The following is a 19421-nucleotide window of genomic DNA, read 5'->3' on the forward strand; positions in this document are numbered from 1 at the left end:
GTGATATTTATGAATGCACTATTTTAAGGAACTATAATTTTGTATGACATATAAACAAACATTACATGCGAACATATAGCAATTAAACTTTACAGCATGCAGTTACCAATAACTTTTCAGATATCATAGACTTCTCTGAGGGAAAAAGAAAAGGTGTCTTTTTCCTAGATATACTACAGGAATCATTTGGTGTATAAGAAACTTAACCTTTTTAAATATTATCTATGGATAACAGACATAAAACATTGAGAGAAAGCTCCATACCTGTTTTATTGGAAAGTCTAAATGACACCATCTTATCCGGAATATTACATACATTCCTCACTGAAGCAATGCAGCTATAATTAGCATAGTCTTGAGGTCGAAGATTCTTTAGTTTTAAAATCTTGGTTTCACCCTGAAAATGTAGAAATGGTCATTAGAAAAAGTCAATGATAACAAAAATGAATGAATGAATGAATTATGGCATTATGTTGTATTAGATCATATTATCATCAAAATGGCAGATTGTCTTATTTTTTAAGGAAAAATGTCCTAAAAAACCCAAAAACCAAAACAAAAAAACATGCATTTAAAAATAATACTATAATGTGCCTGGAGATAAAAGCTAACAGACTACAATGAAAATTCACAACATTTTCTTAGCAAACTAGCTTCCTAGGGGGAGAAGTCTATTTCTGGTGGTAGTTATGCAAATTATTGTGTAAGGATCAGAATAGTGTACTTAATAATGGAGTTTATTCAACAAATACTGCAATCTACGCAGACTTCAACATGAAATGTTTCGAAAGGAATGGATTCTGAAGAAGAGCTGATAAATGAAACATTGCTGGTAGAACAAAGTTATTGAAGTCAAGCTAATGACAGGCAATTAAATTTATATACATAAATATTTTGTGTATACATATCAATGACAGATGTAAAATGCCTTAAAGAAGCAATCATGAAAAAAATGAAAAAAAAAGGAAAAAATTATTATTGTTTTGCAATTTTATTTTTCAGGAGTTCAAGATCTAGATCTTCCAGGTAAATCTGCAAAACTGTAGATAGACTCAAACCAGGAAAGTAGCCAGGAATATCTTACAAACTCTTGATGATCCAGGAAAGGCCATGTAAAACACTGAAATTGTTGAAAGGGTAAAAGAAGAAACAAACAAACAACAATAAAAATTAAAGAAAAAACTGCCCAGTTCAAAATGTTTTTTTTAAGATTTCCTTACTTTCTAAGGTGATTAATGTACTTTCTTAAAATAGTTCCTCTCATAAGTAACTTAATTATGGAAATGGTAAACAGTATCCCAGTGAAATCATATTTAGTATAGCAATTATCAAAATGTTAATTTTTTTCCAAATAACATCTATATGCAACCATGTGTAATATCACTCAAATCCTAAATAATGCAATACTTTCATACATTCTTCAGAAGGATTGGAATACTTAGTAACAACACAAAGGATTGCTGCTCATTTGCAAAAAAGCTTGCTCACTCACAGGTGTGGATACCTAGTTTTTCAAATGCATCAAATGAATCTCTCCTTCAGGTTGCAAGGGCACTGTGGCCATAATTCCATTCATGCACTGTCAAAATTTGGTCTTAAATCAGTTACTTTCCCCAGTGGACTAAGAAGGAACAATCTTCTATCTTCCAATTTTTTTTTTTAAGATTTTATTTATTTTGACAGACAGAAATCACAGGGAGGCAGAGAGGCAGAGAGAGAGGAAAGGAAGCAGGCTCCCTGCTGAGCAGAGAGCTCGATGCGGGGCTCGATCCCCGGACCCCGGGATCATGACCTGAGCCGAAGGCAGAGGCTTTAACCCACTGAGCCACCCAGGTGCCCCTATCTTCCAATTTTTCTTTAGGAAAGACACTGTATTTTTTCTATACAAACGAAAGCAAAGGCATCCCACATGAATATACATAAGTCAATATGCGTGTTTCTAGAACTTATATTTAAAACATGCTCTCAGTGTGTTACAGAGTTCCCATTTCTATTAACTAAATACAATGGCTAGAAAAGTGTGTGCTTAGTTAGAAATCATGTTTGAAAGAATTAGCATGGTTGAAAGAAAATGTTATACCAGAAACAGATGACTCAGACAATTTTTGAATGAAATGATATATCTTACCCCTTCTACCTTTGTGACTATCATTGGTTAGATTTCTTCACTCTCCTTTCTCCTCTCAACACTTAACTGTTGGCATTCCTGGAGCTGCCTGTCCCACAATTAATTGTGAGTTATAAAATTCCCCTAGGTGATCTTATTCTTACTATTACAAGCCCCACCTTCCTGCCCTCCTCCTCATGTCTACATCTCTATTCCAGAATGTTCCCTTAAGTTTCAGATACATAGACCAAATTTTTACCTCAATATGTCCATTTTAATGCCTCACAGACACCTAAAACTTAACTAACATATCCTACACTGAACTTCAGATTCAGTCCTCTAAATTTCCTCTTCCTTCTTTAGTAACAAGAATCTTGAACTTTCGATTACTTCTTGTTCATATATTCAGTATCTCCCTCTCAGATCCTTTTATTGACTTTGAAAAATGCTCATTCTTGACCACTCTTTTTATTTATTTTTAAATGTAATGCTCTACATCCTACATTCTTTAAGAAATTCCTGATTACAGTTAGTATAGTTTAAAAACACAAGCAAGCGGGGCATCTGGATGGTTTAGTTGGTTAAGCGTATGCCTCTTGGTTTTGGCTCAGGTCATGATTTCAGGGTCTTGAGATCAGCCCTGCAATGGGGCTCCACTGAGCATGGAGCCTACTTAAGATTCTCTCTCTTCGCCTCTCTCTGTGCATCCTCCCCCCGCCCCCAATAAATAAAATCTTGAAAAAAGCAAAGGCAAGCATAACGATCTGTAACCAGAATTTCTTTTTAATATGAAAATCTGATTATGACATTTCTCTGCTTAAATCCTATCAATGACTTAACTATTGTTCTTAAAGTGAACACAATTGCTGTTAACATGATGGTCAACCCTATATGGTCTATTCTCCTTTCCTCCCTAGTCTCATCTCATTCTCTTAGTTCCTTATCCAGCTTCCTTCTACCATAGAACCTTTGCACGTGCTTGGTTCATCATCTCTATGCCTTATCAAATTCATCTCATTCTTAGATATCAATACTCCCTAGTTCCACAGGTAAACCTTGCCTCACCTTCTGGAAGAGGAGAAATCGCTTTTGGTGAAGTGTGCTCTTATTTCTTCATAATACAGTCTCATTTTTCCATTTATTTCAGGAAAGGATTAATTTTCTGCCAGACTCATCCATCCCCTTGCCAGGAAGAACCTAGAGGCCACTAACTATGTCTGTCCTGCTCTCAGTGCTATGTTCCAAGCATCTAGCACAGGACTTAGCACAGGAGATATACTTTGTAAATGAATTGAAAGTGCTATAACTACCTATATTTCACCATTCAAGCATGTGCACATATTTATTTCTCCAGGATTATTATCTGCTTGGTACCCGATATGAATTCAAAGGATGTTAATGTATGTATAGCTAATATTCTAAAAGCAATCATACAGTAATAATGATTCTCAAATACATACAAAGGAGAAACAGTGTCATTTAGGATGTCTATTTAGTGATAAATTCTCTTTATTCACAGTTAATTATATTCTGCCAGTACTTGTTTCTGTTTCCAATGAAAAATTATTTTTAATCCATATTTTTAAAATAATATTTCAACACTCCACTGAAACTGTACCTACTGTCATTAATGATGTTCTTTTGTTATAATTCAGTAAATCTTTCTTTTTTATGCTTCTATACTTTTCTAATTATTTCTAACACTTAGATTGCCTTTGCTACTTTGACAGCCCGTATGTGTAGGTAATTATTGTATCATAATTTAGTTACTTCTTGGTTGCTTTCCCTTTCATTTTCTATCTATTGTACAAATTTTAGTCCATAATCTTCTACTAATATATTTCCAGTGGAATGTGATCCATTATCATAGTTTTTATTAGCATCAATGTATAGGTTCCTGACAAATCTCTAAGCAAAACAACAACAGAAAAAAACACGCTTTAAAAAAATCACCAATAGTAGTATAATTAATAAAATAGAACTTCTCCAATTTTTTTCCTATCCTTTTAACTGCAGTTGTTAGCAATTATAATCTTGCACTTGTATTTTCCCCCCACTCTGGACCTCTTAAGATAATCTGTTTTGGTTTTCTAATTCTTTTTGATCATTCTTTTTTTATGTATTTTTTATATCATTTATTGACTTCTATTTTTCCTGTATTACCCGCCTCCCTTATAAGAAACCACCTTATACTTTGCCAACGAACAAGTTAGGCTTGCCTCTTCTATTTCTATTTTTTAAAAGATTTTATTTTTTTATTTGACAGAGAGAAAGAGATCACAAGTAGGCAGAAAGGCAGGAAGAGAGAAGGAAGCAGGCTCCCCGCTGAGCAGAGAGTCCAATGTGGGACTCCATCCCAGGACCTTGAGATCACGACCTGAGCTGAAGGCAGAGGCTTAACCCACTGAGTCACCCAGGTGCCCCTATTTTTTTTTTTTAAGATTTTATTTACTTATTTGACAGCAAGAGGGAAAGAGAGAGCACCAGCAGGGTCAGGGGCGGCAGGCGGAGGGAAAGGGAGAAACCCACTCTCTGCAGATCCGAGAGCCCAGCCAACGCAAAGCTGGATCCCAGGGCTCTGGGACCATGACCTGAGCAGAAGGCAGATGCTTAACTGACTGAGCCACCCAGGTGTCCCAACCTCTTCTATTTCTAGACTGTATTTCTTTTCCAGTTGGATGGCCCTGGCCTCTCTGTACATGTCCTCTCCTCTCCTTATCATACCTCTGATTTCCTGCCTCATGTCATGTTCTTTGATAACTGTTTGATGGAGATTTTCATCAGTAGGGCATATGAGGTCATATTAAACTCAGAAAGTTCACTATTACGCTCCATTAGAATGGCTGCATTACCTATTTTCTCTGCTGATGTTCTTTTTAACGCAAGCCTCCATCACTCTCCCATAATCCAGACTCAGAAGACATGGCATCATTCATTTTTTACTGTTTCTCATTACCCCACATTCAATGACATTAAGCTTTAGATTATTCTTAATTTTCTTTTCACGAAATGACCTTTCCTTTCCAATCATATAGGCACAATATTTGCTTTAGACACGTATCATTGATTTAACCAACATTGCTTGAGTGCTCTTTCTGGCTAAGATAATATATGGTCTACTATGAAGAACTGCAGCTCTCTTTTATTATAATCATTCTGATGCTGCCACCAGACATGCCTCGTGCCATGTCCATGCTAGAAAACTCTACCCATGTCCATGCTAGAAAACTCTACCCAGCTTTCTTCTAAGACACCATTTCAAAAACTTTAGTTTGTCATTTGAGATCCTATGCAGTCTAAGCAAAATTACTTTTTCCTTATTCCTCAAACTCCTCATTCCCATCAATTAAGTTTCATCACTATTTTGAACTGTCTTTTTATAATATTCAATTCTGTCATCTTTAAAGAAAACACTCCCAGGGTGCCTGGATGGCACAGTCAGTAAGCATCTGACTCTTGATTTTGGCTCAGGTCATAATCTCAGGATCCTGAGATGGAGCCCTGCATTGGGCTCTCTGCTTGGCGGGAAGTCTTCTTGAAAGTCTCTCTCTCTCTCTCTCCTCCCCCTCTGCTCCTCCCCCACTAAAATAAATAAATAATTATTTAGGAAAAAGAAGAAAGAAAACACTCCCTACCCCCTGATATGCATCTTTTTCTGTTCCCAGCTTAACTGAGGTGCAGTTCAAAAAGATTTGTACATATTCTCCACTCTTTTCTGACCTTCTCAATTAGAAGTAAATTTTTAACTTTCTTTGGAACTTTCATTGCATTTTTATACTAAGACATCTATTAATTAATTAATTAATTAATTTTACATTTTTATTAGCCAACATACAGTACATCATTAGTTTCAGAGGTAGTGTTCAATAATTCATCAGTTGCGTATCACACTCAGTGCTCATCACATCACATGCCCTCTGTTCATAAGTCACTATTTAGTGCTTACTTGTGAGTTACCATTCAGTGGTTGCCTTAAGTTCTTTAAATGAATCGTAAGGCCCCTGGGATAGAGGTATCCTCTTTCTCTCACAATACATAGTAAGAAATTTTCCTATCCATTGCTTAATAAATTATTTGCTGATTAAGAATGCACTAAAATTCAGTCTTTTCCACCCATTATATCCTTCAAGAAGAAATGAAGGCATAATATATAATCAAAATAACTTTTAAAATAAAAGGTAAAAACATAAAATCTATAAAAATTAGACTTTATCCTTCACTAAGCACTTGGTCCTTTGCTTATGTTGCTATATTTCTTGTATTATCCTTATTACTTTCTCATTTCTCTACCCTTTCTATTAAACTTGTCACATTAATAATCAGATACTGATTTTTTCTCTGTAATTTTTCTACATTTGAATATTTTCAAGTGGATTATTAGAATGAACACATGGCCAACTCTCCTGCTCCTCCCTGTTCTTGGTAAAAAATAAAAATTGTATGAGAAACAGCCAAATCCTTTAAATGTTATGTTAGTCATGCACTTCCTGTCTGTTATATATTAAGAAATAGCCAGTTTCTTGACTTAAAATTAACTACAACCATAGAGGGAATGATGTGCTTGGAAATTCTGTTCCTTGACCTTACACTGCTAAGAGAGAGTGATCTTTGATAAACTCATCCTAAGTTGAAAATACTGTAAGTTGAAAATGCATGTAATAAGACAAACCATAAGTGACTCTTAATCTCACAAAACAAACTGAGGGTTGCTGGGGGGAGGGGGGTTGGGAGAAGGGGGGTGGGGTTATGGACATTGGGGAGGGTATGTGCTTTGGTGAGTGCTGTGAAGTGTGTAAACCTGGCGATTCACAGACCTGTACCCCTGGGGATAAAAATATATGTTTATAAAAAATAAAAGAATAAAAAAAAAGAAAATGCATTTAATATAACTAATATACCAAATGTCATAGATTAGCCCAATTACCCTAAACATGCCCAGAACCCTTATATTTCCCTGCAGGTGGGCAAAATCACCTGGCATAAAGACCATTTATAATAAAGTGTTGACTATCTCAGATAATTAATTGAATATGATACTGTAAGTAAAAACAGAATGGCTATATGGGTATTGGTTGTGATCAGTTGGGTATCACTCTTGTTGTGATCACGTGGCTGACTGGGCACTCTGGCTCATTTACGCTGCCCAGCATCACAAGAACAGTATCGAACTGTATATCACTAGCCCTGAGAAGACCAAAATTCAAAATCTGAAGTATGGTTTCTCTTGAATTTGTATCACTTTCACACCATTGTAAAGTCAAAAAAAGCGTAAATTGAACCATCACAAACTGGGGACTATCTGTATATGTTTTCTGTCATTTGCTTTGTATATTTTTTCACTTTTATTTTGCTTTTTTTTTGAATTAGGTATTTGTATCGATCTGGCTTTTCCATTATATGAGATAACTTCACCTGACATTCCACCCCTGTCATTTGTGGAGTGTATGCTGTCAATTCAGTCAAGATTGCTGACTAGAAAAAAATAGATACCCAATCACTGCCTTGCACATAAGCTTTCAGTCAACATTGCTTAACCATATTGACTCAAGTAGTAATAGGAATAAAAAATTCTTAACATTAGGTGAGGCTGAAATGTAGATTTATAAAGCTGAGTTAGGGGCCATCCACAGAATTATAGTCAGTTATGAATTAGAAAATGTAAATGGGAAATAAGTCACAAGGGAAGGAAATATACAAAACAATCAGATACATCTGAACCAACAGCAATGATGCTCTGGCCATTAAAATACAGAGGTCACTACTGTAGTAGATGTATTCCTGAAATGTTTTGTGTACCTATGTTTTTGTGATCAGGAATGTGCCTGGTGTTTATATTACTCAAAAGTAAGAATACATATTGTTAAGCCTTAAAAAGAGGACTCATGTCACCCTTCTAGATAACTCCCACAACAAGTATGGCCCAATAAATATAATGGTTTGCACACAGCATATTCTAGTTAATTCCTATGCAGAATGGAGCAGGAAAATAGGCACATGAGAAGAAAAGACAAAAAAAAAAAAAAAGAATAACTTTTACTGTGAACTCTAGATCCATGATAGTTGGGTTATTCAGCTATCATGGGATTGGAGAATTATTCTGGGTGACCTAAGAAATTTATATCTAGTATTCAGAAAACAAGGTACCAAGATATGTGAACCTACTGGATAGCCATCTAAGTGAATATGTAAGATTAGGCAGCATGCCAAAGAGTGAGAGGGGCTAATACAGACAAAGCCTATTGAAGGAATACAGAAAACAACATGGTGAGTTATGGGAAAATTTGAACCTTACCTACTTAATTAATTTACTACATCCTGGAAATGATGAAGACATTCAGGATTACCTTGTTCCCCTCAATAAACATTTCCCAAAGTTCATTATATTAAAAAGATATATATATAGCATATTGCATAACAAAAGATATCAATATATGTGTGCATACATATATATGCTATCAAATGGCATGTATGTATACATTTGAATATATATTTATACCGATTAGACTTTACTACTTATAACTGGTTTTATCACATAAAATTGATTTTATTCTTTTGCTCATATACATTTAATATTCTGTGATGATAGAAGGCTTTTTCCATGTGAATTTCCATGATTTGTAAAAAGGAATTTTCAGTTGATTATTGTCTAATTGTATAATTAGTCTAATTAGCCTAATTATAACTAATTATGTAATTGATGTAAATATGTTCGGTCTTGTAATTAGATGATATAATTACAATACACAAGATGATGTCATGAAAATCTTTATGAAAGTTCTAGAAAAATAGCAAAAATGTGTGCAGTTTATAAAATTTAAGTACATTTTCTTTAATATTGACCAAATTATTTGCAATACCTATAGTTTTAAGCTCTTAAAACTACTTTTTGTAAATAAAATTTAAAAAGGAAGATATTCTATATATTAGTCAGTAGGCCTTACCACTGTTGACATTGTGTAGTAAAATACTCCTATAGCACTATTTCCAAAATTCTCATAAAACGAATTAGAAATTTATAATTATTTATTTTCCAATATCAGTAAAAAAATTAAAACCTTTTAATTCACAATCATTTTTCTATTTCTAATGACTAATTTATTATTAATTTATAAATTGACACTATATATTAGCTTACATCTTCAGTATGAAGAAGTATAAATGCATAATTATTCCTCTTAAATTTATTACATTATGTTCTTATAAATTCCAGCAGACTTAGGAACTCAGGCCAATTTTACCTCAGAAACATGAGTTATATAAAAAAAAGTATAAGTAAGATTTTCTCACTCAACAGGATGGTAAAATAAATATTTGATTCAAATTGATATGATTAATATGAATGGGGAAATTATCCTTAATATAAAACAAGACATCAGTATTAAAGAACAAAACATAACATCCTTAAGAATTTATTTTCTAATGTTAAAAAATAAGCACACTATGATCTGTAATGTGGATTATTCTACAATAGAGTCCTAGTATACTGTCCCAGCTTATAGTCTACTCTTTCCTGCCTACATCAGTTATTGATCCAGCCAACCAGAGAAACACCAGCCAATCCTGGAAGTATTGTCTTCCTTCTGTATTATTACAGATACTATTATTTTCTACCTTGAATGCTTTCTCCATGGCATTACTGTGTGCCTCTATTTTGACAGTGATTTCTACTTTGTATCATAATCATTATTTACCTTAAGTTCTCCCCATACATATCAACAAAGTTAGCAGAGGAGGAGCCGTACCTAGTAACTTCTATATCTCTGGCAGAGAGTTCCCATATCTTAAACATAGTAGATCTCAGTTATTTTAACTGGATCTTATTTACATTAGGAAGCCACAAGGTCATAGGATCTGTTGGGAATAATTTAAAATATTACTAAAGTGCTCCAAAACAAATGATGTTAATATGGAAAGTTTTTCAATCATGAAGTTTACACAGTAGTTAATAGGAAAGAACTATCCAAGAAATCAATAACGCCTAAGAATTTTATATATTCATAAATACACACATAAAAACACTAGCACAACAAGCAATAAATACCATTCCTATCTCATTATAAATGCCAAAGCCATTATAGGGAGGCAAATATATCTTAGGAAATATTTCAAGGATACAACACAGAATTAATTTCAAATCTAGAGCAAATTTGATATGTAGACTAAACAAATAATGCCTTTAAATCAATAACACAATTCTGGATAGTCGCTTAGAAAAGTGTGGGTTTATATTCCACCGTAGAGAAAAAGAATAGATATGATAACATTTTAAATTAGAATATATATATATATAATTAGAATATATATAATATATATAATATATATATTATATATACATATATATATATATACACACACATATACATATATATATATATATATATACATACATATAACCAGATTAGTCTCAGTGAAAATCTGTATTTGTGTTTCCTGCACAAAAGTAAACTGATTGTGCCCATTGAAAACGAAACCTTGGGATTTCCATGTAGCTGTCTACACCTGTCTGCCTTACCCCTGAGATGCAATTTCTTTATAAGAAACTCTTGAGAATTTCTTAAGTCAATAACCAGGTTCCTATGCACTTATGATAAATATACATATAGACAAAGAGACTCAAAACTTATATCTTAAAAGTTGATGACTCTAAGTAAATTGGCCAGAAAATTTTACATATGCCCTCAGATTGTTCATAAAGCAGTATTATACATGATAAAGCACTAAAATCAAAATGAGGGAGATTGAGTTTTTCTTTGCTTGATTATAATACACTGCCAGTATCCGTCATCTTGGTTCAATAGCAAGCAATCTTCTCAAACTGATCTATAGATTCCACATGACTGTATTCAAAATCTTAACAGAATTTTAGTAGAAACTGGCAAAATGATCCTAAAATTTAGGTGCAAATACAAGGACAAAACATTAAAATAAGTTCTGAAAAGAATGAATATACTTGGAAGATTTACTCTTCTGATTTCAAGACTTATTATAAAGCCACAGTAGTTAAGACAGTGTGGCATATTAGCATAAAGACAGACATATAAATCAATGAAGCAGAATAAATAGTTCAGAAATAGACCCTAATATACAGGGCCAACTGATTTTCAATTTAAGTGCCAAAGAAATTTAGTGGTGAATGATCTTTTTAATAAATGGTGGGAGAACACATGTATATTTATCTCTAAAAAATGAACCTCAACCATTCCTTCACACCATAAACAAAAACTAACTCAAAATGGAAAAAAAAAAAACTTTCTAAATATAAATGAATATTTTTTTAGAGCACAAAATGATATTATCTTGCTGATTTTAAAACAAAGTTAAAACACTAGACAAAAATAACATAAAATACAAAAGGGGTACATATTGTTAACGTATGTTAAGTTCCTATCATTACTGAAGAAGTGATAAAGTAATAATCAAGGAGGCAAGGTGTAATTTTTAAGGTAACCAATAAAATATACTATGATAACTTAAGACTCTTACATAGAGGAGTAAATGGAATAATTAAAAATATTTGCTAAATCCAAAAGAAAGCAAGAATAGACAAGTAAAATAAAATAGGTGGGTCACGTACAAGAAAACAAAACAAAACCAAAGGGTCACATATGCTAAAAACTAAGACCTGTCCCACCAGAATAAAACAACAAAATCTAAATACTGATTAAAAGTGACATATCATAAAGACACCTAAATTTTGAAAGTAAAAGGTGAATATTTTCCATTTTACCCAACCCCCAAAATAAGCCAAAGACTAACCAAAAGAGAGGCTCATCAACAAACGGACTCAACTATAGAGAACATACTCATGGTTACCGGAAGGGTGGTGCGTTGGAGGGATGGGTGCAACAGGTGATGGGGATCAAGGATGTCACTTGTCATGACCACAGGGCATTGTGTGGAAGTGCTGGACCACTACAGTGAACACCTGAAACTAACTGGAATTCAAATAAAAACGTAAAAACCTGTATATCTTCTTAAATTAGTGACCGACAAACAGTCTTTACGGCAAGAAGCATTTTTTCAGAGGTACAAATGGACACTCTTAATGATAATCTACCAGGAAGATAAAATATCTTAGATAATCTATAAGGAAGCATATTATCAAGAAGATAATATGCTTAGGAAGATAACATACTTAGGTAAACTATCAGGAAATTATAATAATTCTATATCCATATGTACTAATAATATGCCTTCAATATATATAAGGCAAGAATTGATAAAAATAAAGATGAAACAAATAGACAGCAATATTAATAGACATTAACTTCTGTAAATAGTTTTTTAAAACAGCAGACACAAAAATCAGAAAATACAAAGGAAATCTGAACAACACAGTAACAAATGTGACCTATCTGACACAAAACAAATGTGAAGCGCACATTCTTGAGGCTGCACATAGACCATATATGAAAACAGATCATAGGCTTAGCATAATGCAAATCTCGACAAATTTCTAAAGATTACAACTGTTCAGAGTGTGCTTTCTGACATAGTGAAATTAGACTAGAAATCAATTAAAAACTAACTAGAAAATCACTAGCAGTTTAGAAACTAAATACATTAAGATGGAACCAATTATAACATCATTCTCATTCACACTTCACTGAGACTTCTTCAGAGAATCAAGAGGGATGGAATTACAGAGAGTGACTCATGAGTTACTAGTAACTTGAACTCAGTTTTATCTGTACCATAGCTCAAAATCCAGACTTCTCCATGGAAGTGCTGGCCTAACATTTAACATATATTTACTGAGAATCTTCCATGTGTTGGGCACTGTTTGAGCTATTGAAAGGATAAAGTCTCTATAATTAGTGAGTTTATGTCCAAACACACAAATGAGATAATTTGATGGATTCAGCGCTATGGGAAAAATAAAATACAACTTCCACATTTACAATGTGGAAAGCAAGGAATATTACTTCAGAGATATGTGTAACGGAAGCCTTTCTAAGGTGATGTCTTCAGTGTTAAGAAGACTCCTGCCAGGTGCTTCGGTGTCTCAGTCTGTTAAAAGTGGCTTTCAGCTCTGCTCATGATCCCAGGGTCCAGGGATTAAGGCAAGTGTTGGGCCCTCTATTCAGCAGGGAGTCTGCTTCTCCCGCTCCCTGCCACTCCCACTGCTTGCACATGTGCTCTCTCTCTATCATGTAAATAAATAAAATTTAAAAAAAAAGAAGAAGAAGAAGAAGAAGAAGAAGAAGGCCCCTGGCATATTATCTAAGCAAACATGAAGAAGAATTAATAACATGGAGACCCCAGGCATAGACATGGTTGGCTACTAGAAATCGTATGAGTGAAGTATGGATTAAGAAAGAGAGAGCAGGGACGCCTGGGTGGCTCAGTTGGTTAAGCAACTGCCTTTGGCTCAGGTCATGATCCCAGCGTCCTGGGATCGAGTCCCACATCGGGCTCCTTGCTCGGCAGGGAGCCTGCTTCTCCCTTTGCCTCTTCCTGCCATTCTATCTGCCTGTGCTCACTCTCTCCCCCACTCTCTCTCTGATAAATAAATAAAATATTAAAAAAAAAAGAAAGAGAGAGCAAGGAAGAGCAAAGTCAAACATGATCTAGGTAGCAATACATTATTTGGATTTATCCTAAATATTTGAAAGCCACTGGAGGGATTAAAGCAGAAAAAAGATTTTATTAGATTTACATTTTTATTTATTTGGGTTTTTGTTTATTTTTTGAGAGAGAAAGATAGCATGCATGTATACTTACATGAGAGTGTGTGGGAGAGGGCAGAGAGAGAGGGGAGAGGGAGACAGAGATTCCCAAGCAGGCTCCATGCTCAGTGGGGAGCCCAGTGCAGGGCTCGACCTCATGACCCTGAGGATCATGACCTGAGCTGAAACCAAGAGTCAGAAGCTTAACACACTGGGCCACCCAAGTACCCCAGATTTTTATTTTTAAATGATCAGACAGATGTTTGGGGTAATAGAGCATGGCAGCCCGTTATTCCACTACTATAAATGTCCATGGAGAGATAATGAAAGTTTTGTGATACAGTTGTACTTGTGTATATCAGGTCTATATGCAGTATATCACCTGTGATATGACGTAAAACCACTGATAGTATTTTATTTATGAGAAAACCAACATTCTCTATGGCTGTAAGAACTAAATTGTTCATGTGCTGCTATTTGAGTTTCTATTAGTTTGGTCTGCAAAACACATTTGATATTAACAAATTAAGTACATTCATGACATAGAATTATGGAAGCATTCCTTGCTGCTACATGAATTTTTAGGACAGATACAAATACAAAGTAGCTATTTCAGGGGGAGAGATAAGCAACACAGGAACTAAAAGCAGGAAAGACATCTTTTAAAAGGAGCTAAACTGCATGTTATTTGGTAATTTTCAACTACAGCAGGTGAATCCAGAACACAGAATTTTGCAAGAAAGTCTGATTGTTCCTTAAATACTTTTTAAGAGAATGGATTCAGATGGTCTAAGCAGCAGAGTTATGAGCCCAACCACCACAGAGAAAGCTTGTCTTATAAAGAACAATAAAGGCTGATATTCTGTTCTGAAATGTTCAAATTAAAAAGTTGTTTTCTCATAAAAGAATGAAGAAAGAAGAGGAAGAAAAAATAAAATTTATTTTTACAAGGCAGAATGTGATACAGCTATTAGTTTGAGAGTTCTCATAAGATGGTTTTTTAGAGAAGCTAACATAGAAACTAGAAACAGATTCAAAAGAATGAATGGGATGTTTCATTGTGCTTGTTTAATAAACAAATGCCTAATAATTTTTACAGTATAATTGTTCTCCCAAATTTAGACAGAGCCCATGTATACATGTCCAAGGGATCAGACCTACCTATAGGTAAGAAATGGCTATACAGTGTTAACTTAGTATCTGTAAAAGTTATAATGTTTCACAAGATTCTAGAGGAAAACACGTTTTCTAAATTTTAACAATATACATGAAATAAGAGAAGATATTTGCAAATGACATATCTGATAAAGGGTTAGTATCAAAAACATATAAAGAACTTATAAAACTCAACATCCAAAAAACAAAAAGTCCAATTTAAAAATGGGCAGAAAACAGACATTTCTCCAAAGAAGACACACAGATCACCAACAGACACATGAAGAGATGCTCATCATCATCTAACATCAGGGAAATGCAAATGAAAACCACAATGTGTTATCATCTCACATCCACCATAATGGCTAAATTAAACAAACAAACAAACAAACAAACAAAAACCAAAGAAAAAACAAGAAACAATAGGTGTTGGAGAGTATGTAGAGAAAAAGGAACACTCATGCACTGTTGGTGGAAATGCAAATGGATGTAGTCAAGGTGGAAAAAAGTCTTATAGAGGTTTCTCAGAAAGTTAAAAACAGAACTACTTTATGACTTGGCAATTGCTCTACTGGCAATTTACCCAAATATAAGAACACTACCACAAAGGGATACATGTACCCCTGTGTTAACTGCAGCATTATTTATGATAGCCAAGATATAGAAGCAGTTCAAGTGTCCATCAACTAATGAATGGATGAATAAGATGTGGTACATATACACAATGGAATATTACTCAGCTATAAAAAAGGATGAAATCTTGCCACTTGCCAAGACATGAAGAGAACTACAGAGTATGCTAAGTGAAATGTCAGTGAGAAAAAGACAAATACTGTATGATTTCATTCATATGTGGAATTTAAGAAAAAAAAACAAATAATAGGGAAAAAAATAAAAGAGAGAAATCAAGAAAGAGACTCTTCATCATAGAGAACAGATGGTTACCAGAAGGAGGAGAGAGAGGTAAGTGGGGGGATGGCTTAAAAAGGTGATGGTCATTAAGGAGGGCACTTGTGATGAGCACCAAATGATATATGAAAGTGTTGAATTACTATATTGTACACCTAAAACTAATATTACACTGTATGTTAACTAACTGGAATTAAATAAAAACTTAGAAGAAACAACATATATATTCTTTAAAAACATTGACAATAGAAAAAAGGGGGTAGGTGATCATTTATCTTATTTCTAAACCTTAGAGGCACTCGTGCAACTAAATACTACTAACAAATATTCTGTTCATTTTCTAAATAAATATTTCTAAATAAATAAATATTAGTAAAAACTAAAGAATGAATTATAGTGTTGCAGAATGTGTGAAACTGTGATCTTCTCTGTTGACAGAAAGCAGCTGATGCTATATTGACCTGAGTCAGGAGAGGGTCAGATCAAAACAGGCTGTCATGGTAGTCTCAGTATCCAAGAATGATTTTTAGAGATTTATATCTTGGTAAGTCCTAGCTGTTCTACACCCTCAAATGGCAGTGTAAGTATATATGATGTGTTCAGATTTTTTTTGTATATCATGCATTCTTCCACAGTAAGTATCTAAACATTGGCAATTATATTAATTGAAAGGGGTGAGGACTCAGACATTATAAGTAAATGGTTTACTACATAAGAAAATATATTTAATGGTACAAAAGGAGATGTGGAGAAATTTTAAAAAATTCACAATGACCTTCTGTTATTACAGAGTTGAGAGTTGAGGAGTAAAACATAATATTTATCTTTAATGTTTTGCAGTAGAATATTCATAATATATAAAATTTAGTTGTAAATTGTCCTATGATAGTCACATATTTCAAAGCTACAGATAATGAGGCCAAATCCCTGTTTATTTTATTATCTATATATTTTTTGTTATTCATGGTCACAATTATTTTGATAATTTTCCATAGACTTTTTTAAAATTAAAATATTTTTCTTTGTTAATAAGGTTTGCTTCCTTTCCAGTCACCAAAAAAGCTTTATAGTAATGGCACTCAAATATTCCCATAAAGTGTCTTTCTTAAGAATTACTAATTCTCCACTCTTGATATATATTACAGAAGAATATTCCATATCACATTCACTCCATGTAAAATTAATTCAATTTTTTATTAAATAAGTTAATGATGCATTAGATAATTTAGTTTTTACATAATTAAGGCTCTATTATTAACCTAAGTGAAAACCCAAAATGAACAAAAGAAATCAGAGACTTTTTCCTAAAACCAAAGCTAAATGGATTTCAAGTAGATTTCTTCATTCCTTTAAAATGTATTTGCCATTGCAAATAGGAAACTCAAAATCTCTCCCTTCAAGAACTATGTACCACAAAAAATAAAGCAGTCAGCGAAAGTTAAATTATGCACTTTATAGTGAAACCTAGGTAAACCTATAAAGAAATACAAGTTAGGATACATTAACTTATTTTTTTTCAAATGTTAACATTTTAAATTTAATGAGCACATAAAAAATTAACAAATTGTCTCTTACTATTTGAGTTATCTTCCAGTCAAGAATATACTGATTTTTAAAAGGTCAGAGCTGGAGAGACTTTTCAAATAGACATAATATTGCATGCTACCTGAATTAGAAACATATTCTAGCAGAATGGGGTGTAAATACCTTAATTCCTACCTGGGTAAAGAAGGGCTCATAAATCTCAACTCCTTTATCAGATCCTTGTAGTAATACCTCCTGACCACGTCTCCAGCTGTACCGAACAGGTGGATTTGAATTGGCCACACACCGGAGGAACACTGTTCTCTCATAGTAAAATTGTTCTTTAGCTTCACCTATACTTTGATGAACAGTTACTACTGGGTCATCCAAATCTAAAAAAAAAAAAAAAAAAAAAAAAAAAAAATTAAAAACAACCAAATTACACTGTTATGCGTTACAACGATATTACACATATAAAATCTAACCAAAGGTGCATTTTCATATTTGATTTTATTGCACTTCACTAGACTCATTTTTTTAAAATTTGGTTTACTGAACATGTTTAGAGAAAGTTCCAATCATAGACAATAAAGATGAACAATAGTTGCTTCCTAAGATCTCTGCTTATTGAGATAGTACAAATGACTGTATATTTCCAACAGAGCTCCACGAGAGAGATCAGAATCCAAGACCCTCCAATTCACAGATGAACCAAAACAATGAAACATAGTGACAGAGAAATAAATACCAAGTAGCTCAACTGACTCCCTTAACATACTTCTTCAAACATTTATAATCGGAATATTTAAAGCAATCAAAGAATTATGTTTATAAATTATTATCTTTATAGGAAGAAAATATGATCTTATACTGGGTTAAGTTTTTCCTTCATCTCAGATTTTATTTCCCAGAATATATTTGCTATTTTGAAATGTGGTACTAGAAGATAGTGTTAAAAGGCATTAATATTTCTACCGCTGGATATGAGGACTAAATTTTTGCCATCTTACATGCATTCTCAAGAAGGGGCATACACCATAGTGTTTAGTAAATATTTCCTGGGGGGGGGGGAACAATACATAAATATCTTGGGGCTTTGTATGAACTTGGGTTCAGAGAGTCTTCCTCTCAACTACCTAAGCCTACCAATATAGTGTAAAAGCAGTCAAAGGCAGTAAGTAAATGAATGGATGCTGAATGTTGCTGAGTCCCAGTAAGACTATTTACAAATGCAGATGCCACAGCCAGATTTGCCTCGTGGGTCATAGTCTGGCATAGATTGCCAATCCCTGATTTACCATATTCCAGATTCTTTCATTACATGGGGACTTAGAGTGGAGAAGGGAGTTGGGGGAAATTGGAAGGGGAGGTGAACCATGAGAGACTATGGACTCTGAAAAACAATCTGAGGGTTTTGAAGGGACGGGGGGTGGGAGGTTGGGGTACCAGGTGGTGGGTATTATAGAGGGCACGGATTGCATGGAGCACGGGGTGTGGTGCAAAAATAATGAATACTGTTATGCTGGAAATAAAAAAAAAAAAAAAAAAAAAAAAAAAAAAAGAGAAAAAGAAATTAAGAAGTGAACTTGCCTTAAAACAACAACTGTATTGTATATTTGAAAGTTGCTAAGAGAGTAAATCTTAAAAGCTGTCAGTACAGGAAAAAGCAAACACACACAAAAAATCAGTACCTATGCATGATGATAGATGTAACTGAACTTATTGTGCTGATCATTTTGCAATATGTACAAATATCAAATCATCATGTTGTACACCTGAAACTAATATAATACAATTATAGCTCAGCAAAAAAAGTGGGAAAAACTAAAACAACAAGCTCTTGGTTCCATGTGCTAATATAAACTTAGTATATAGTTACCAAGTGTGATGTAAACATTTATTGTATTTAAATATTAATGTCACCCCATTTTGCCCCCTTTGGCTTTGTAACTGAAAGATTACATAACTTCAATGGTCTTTAATTTCCTTAACGATAAATTGGGAATATTAACGTACCCTACTATTAAGGCTGTTAGAGAATTAAATGAGCTAGTCCT

At 33.7% G+C, this 19421-nt stretch overlaps 1 protein-coding gene across 1 annotated transcript in view; it reads right to left on the reverse strand.

The window, feature by feature from the left end:
* MDGA2 (MAM domain containing glycosylphosphatidylinositol anchor 2) overlaps nt 1-19421 on the reverse strand; it is an 863714-nt gene that overhangs the window by 317717 nt on the left and 526576 nt on the right. Inside the window, exons 4-5 of the mRNA XM_032344142.1 lie at nt 17560-17756; nt 265-397 (exon numbers count right to left, since the gene is read on the reverse strand). Coding sequence (XP_032200033.1) covers nt 265-397; nt 17560-17756 — 330 coding nt within the window. The remainder of the gene's footprint in view (nt 1-264; nt 398-17559; nt 17757-19421) is intronic.

The sequence above is a fragment of the Mustela erminea genome, chromosome 5, assembly GCF_009829155.1.
Source record: "Mustela erminea isolate mMusErm1 chromosome 5, mMusErm1.Pri, whole genome shotgun sequence".
In the NCBI taxonomy this organism is placed as follows: Eukaryota; Metazoa; Chordata; class Mammalia; order Carnivora; family Mustelidae; genus Mustela; species Mustela erminea.